This window comes from Calliopsis andreniformis, unplaced genomic scaffold (assembly GCF_051401765.1).
Source record: "Calliopsis andreniformis isolate RMS-2024a unplaced genomic scaffold, iyCalAndr_principal scaffold0022, whole genome shotgun sequence".
Lineage (NCBI taxonomy): Eukaryota > Metazoa > Arthropoda > Insecta > Hymenoptera > Andrenidae > Calliopsis > Calliopsis andreniformis.
This window is the reverse complement of record NW_027480432.1, coordinates 4,462,231-4,466,294: the sequence shown is the minus strand read 5'-3', so window position 1 is coordinate 4,466,294 and position 4,064 is coordinate 4,462,231. Positions and strand designations below refer to the sequence as shown.

General features: G+C 44.6%; 1 protein-coding gene across 1 annotated transcript; it reads right to left on the bottom strand.

The window, feature by feature from the left end:
* Positions 1-1,539: 1,539 nt before the first annotated feature.
* Positions 1,540-2,904, bottom strand: LOC143186662 (uncharacterized). Its single transcript, XM_076390370.1, has 7 exons — positions 2,809-2,904; positions 2,647-2,744; positions 2,536-2,596; positions 2,421-2,479; positions 2,218-2,359; positions 2,025-2,103; positions 1,540-1,943 (listed from the first exon to the last, which is right to left on the bottom strand). Exons 1-7 carry the CDS (start codon positions 2,902-2,904, stop codon positions 1,624-1,626), a joined length of 855 nt encoding a protein of 284 aa, XP_076246485.1. The 3' UTR covers positions 1,540-1,623.
* Positions 2,905-4,064: the final 1,160 nt, after the last annotated feature.

Below are 4,064 nucleotides of genomic sequence, written 5' to 3'. Positions count from 1 at the left end.
GACAGCTCTCGACCACTTCGAATAATTTCGTACTGTCCTAGCATTGACACTGACGGAAGAGAGGGCGATTCGCTTCCCCTCGCCGCAGAAATATCGCTTCCCGTCCAAGGACAGTGCGTCGAGGAAGTTGCAGGTTCCAATGACGTCCATCGTTCGCCCACGACTTCTGGATGTGAATCAAGCCTTCATTTCTATGAGCTTAGAAATTGGAAACTGTGTAGACATTGATTCTGTGACGCCTGTCTGCGTCCAGAAGTCGTTTTAGTAGATTATTTTCTGCTGACGGGGAAGTCACATGAGTCATGTTTCTTAACATGCTTTCTTCAAGTTTTTAGTGGGATTCTGAGAGTCAGGCTTTTATAGGAGAGATAGTGACGAAACTGTGTGAAATCTTGGGATAAAATTCGTGAAGGACTTTTCTTACACTTGAGAATATTCATTTTTTTAGAAGATATATATATGGTGTTGAGCAATAGGTGTTAAGAATTTTAAAAAGTGATTCTACGTGTCAAAGTAAGACAGAAATGAAGAATAGTAAAATTGTGTACGAGGCTTCATTCCTGAGATATTAATTGTTAAAGGAACGCTTGAAGTGTCTGACTAGGAATATTCTACTGTCTGATTCTACTAACACTGCTGCGTCTTCGAGTCCTCGAGCTATTGCACGCTGGAAGTAGAATTCTCCTAGTCATAAGTCAGACACATTTCAGGCACACTTCAGTGTACCTTTAACAATTTTGTTTTTCTTGATCTTTGTCCTATTTTTGCTTGCAGAATCAAGATAAAATAAAAATGTTCAACACCTCTTCTGTAATCCTACTCTCACTTACAGTATTAAGAAATACTATTTCAAGTTTATCTGAAATTCTTTCTTGCTCTTTTCAAGAATTTTATGTTTTCGACTTGTGACACTTCTTTCGAAAGGCTGTGATATCATCTACTGACTGCTCCGCTATTTTTTACCACGCACACGTAAGATTCATTTTAGTCTTAGGATTTAATTTTACAGTGAAAGCCGAGAACCAGTTTCCTCGTTTCTGGTATTCTTTGCCACCAAACTCATTTATTCTCAAGCGTTGCTGGCGAACGTGTTAATCAAGGATTCTTTTGAATCGCGTTTGAATGCGTTCTGTTACGATCGATCGTCGGTGAAAGGCCGCACGAGTGACTCGTTATCTTCGGTACGTGATAAAATGTAGCCGAGCGCGTTCAACTGAGTAAAAAGGGTGAAGGATTCATCTGTCGTCCACCTTTCCCCATTGTTACCGCGGCGTTACTCACCTGCCCATAAAGATGACTTTCGTGAATCATAAAACTATCCTCACATCAGAGGCATGGGCGTACCTGTGTGTAGGTTGCACACGTACTCGGAAGCGGATAGACGCGTGCTACTCGTGAATAGTTAATTTGAATGTCTCTTACTACCGGCAGTATTGTAATTACAATGTAATTGTTGCTTGGCTACCGTAACCACTGTTAAAGGTTAAGAGTAACGGCTCACTGATATTACTAATACAACAGGAAGCAGAAATGTAGAAACACTAGTACGTATTTACTAATACTGTCAGCATTACAATTTCCATAATTGGTAGTTTAATTATAGTTAATCTCTATCTCATATCTTTATCGCTGTACTCTAACGATAATAACTTCTGATGTTAATAAAACTGTCGAAACAACTCTCTCGTATTTCCCGATCAGCGATTTTTCTAACGATGCAAACGAGTTACCAGCAGCAGCTTTACCGTTCAAATAGCGGATATTGCACGCAACAGGGGACACGAGTATCCACGCGTGCGTGTCAAGCGATGGTTCCCACAGAACCTGAAGCCACTGTACGATATTTTCGAGTTCCCGAGCGGTCCCACGGTGACTTCCGGTTTCGAGGCTCGTTCCCTTCCTGCGCCATGACAATTTTCCATCGGCCCAAACAATACCGTTACCTGCAAAAGTAATTCATAATTACGCATTTTCCCGCGCGATTCTATTCTATCGAACTGCAACAGTTATTTTTCCTTACTCACACGTCAACCGCAGGTAGCATTCAATGGCGTTATTTTCGCTGGTTTTCCCGTGCATCGTTCCTCGTTGCACAATGGTCGCCTGTAAAGCAGGCGACGGTTAGAAGGAGAGCCAGAGAGGAAAGTAACGGAGCGAAGGCATTTCGTTTCTCGACCTTGATCCTTTTACCCGTGAAATATGGGCGCAGGTGTTTACCTGGACGGAGTCAGGATGCAAGCAGGGCCTGTCTGTCGTGCGCAAGCCGACTTGAAACCGGAAGCGCCGCTTTCTGCCCTGCTGCCCACGAACAATGAGATCGAGAGATTCCTGCGAGGACGCGAGCACGATCGGCGAGGCGCTTTATCGACACGAGGATCGAAAAAGAGTCGATTTTCTGGGGCCAGAGGTCCTGGAGTCGCCTGAAACCTAGGAGTCTCTCTTCAGCGATTCCTTTTCTGTATTGAGGACTCTTCGTGTCCTATGAGAAGTCCTCTGAAACGTGTCAGAGGTAATGTAGTTCAGAGGACTTCTCACGAGGCAGGAACAGTCTTTTGTTAAATCCCTTAAACCCCTTTTATTAAGAGACAAAATTTTTCTTTCTAGAAATATAAATTCTGTATTTTAGTTCTGAATGGAAGCCTCAACTTCTGTTTTTTTTTTTTTTTTTTGAAATGTGACATGTGACAGTCACAGATATTTTTAGTTAAACGATCCACGATAAAACAGCGTGACAGTTGTCCCGACTTACCAGCATGTGCGATGGCGTGGAAAAAAGGGAGTATCGCCAGCTTACGGGGGAGATATCACACGTTTCAGGGTAATCCACCTGCATGGCGATAAGCAACCCCAAGTAGAACTAGGAAAATCGATGAGGACGTCTTGGTTGATGGAAAACATCGCCATGGTGTCTGTTGTGGTAGTAATTTTAGTTATGAGGTGGAACGGTGTTACCCTCATGATCCCATGCATACATTTAAATGAAAGAACAGGTCGTTGCGTGGTTGCTTTCGGTGGGCACGATACATTGACACCGCCATTTCCGGTCGTTTATGCTCGACCCTTGCGATCGATACGACGCCAAGACAATCGAGAAAATCTTTTCACGGCCACTGTCGTCACGTGGTCCGAGCACGGGCAGCAACAGGTGTGATGCAACAGGTAATCAAACGTTGGTATTATGATTCGTTGGTTCTTGGACAGGCATGTTGTAGCTCGACTATCGACCGCTTTAGATTCATTTGCTAGGACACTTAACGTTCTAGCGCGAAGAATTCTCAATGACTTTTGTGAACCATAAACCAGTCGAATGGGTCTATAAAAAAGAATTTATTATACATATAAAAAAAGCAAATCCCCAGCGTACAAATTGAACGCAGAATCAACAGAATGAAATGCAATTTCCTTGAATCCTTTAACTCGCTCAAAAACCTGCTGCATCGACTGGTTCAATGGAAACAGGCATTCACCCAATCGTTAACAGCTCCCCCAGGGAGACCCAATTCAGGAACTAAATAAGACACAATTATCCACGTTACCTCAACATCTTATTAAACCCCCCGTTAATGGGATGACAAGCTAAACAGGCTCGGAATGGATTCCTCAAACGTCCCCCGTGCTTTCCTCAGCGGCAATGAAAGGAAGAATGCACTTACTTGGTCACCGCGCGACAGGTGTTGCAGAGCCGCGTCGCGAATCGATCCTGTCGCAGCCTTTTTCCCTCGGACACCTTGCTTCTTTTGCCAACGCGCGAGCTGCGCTTCCGGTCCCTGCCCCTCGACCTCTCTCCTCCCCTTTCTGGACAGACATTTCGCTGGACAAATGCGCCTCTGACCGCGTCCCTCATCCACGGATGCTTGGAAGGTCGTTCGGGCTGTTGCCAGGCCGAGGACTACGCCACGTGCACGAGATCTCGCCACCGTGGCTCGCGAGAAACGAACCATGAACATAAACGTTATCGCTAAAAAGTTAGTTGGTTTTTGCTCGGTCGTTAAGCGTTTCGCTACACCGACCGATGCTGATTCACGATTCAGCCAGTTCGCGGTTCTTACTCGCTATCGAAGAAT

What these genes read in the sequence shown, in the direction of transcription:
- LOC143186662 (XM_076390370.1), bottom strand. Translation starts at nt 2,904, where the DNA reads ATGGCGATGTTTTCCATCAACCAAGACGTCCTCATCGATTTTCCTAGT. An exon ending in GGTGGATTACCCTGAAACGT is followed by an intron (nt 2,745 to 2,808) that starts GTGATATCTCCC and finishes CATGCTGGTAAG; the next exon opens with TCGGGACAACTGTCACGCTG. An exon ending in ATGCTACCTGCGGTTGACGT is followed by an intron (nt 1,944 to 2,024) that starts GTGAGTAAGGAA and finishes TTACTTTTGCAG; the next exon opens with GTAACGGTATTGTTTGGGCC.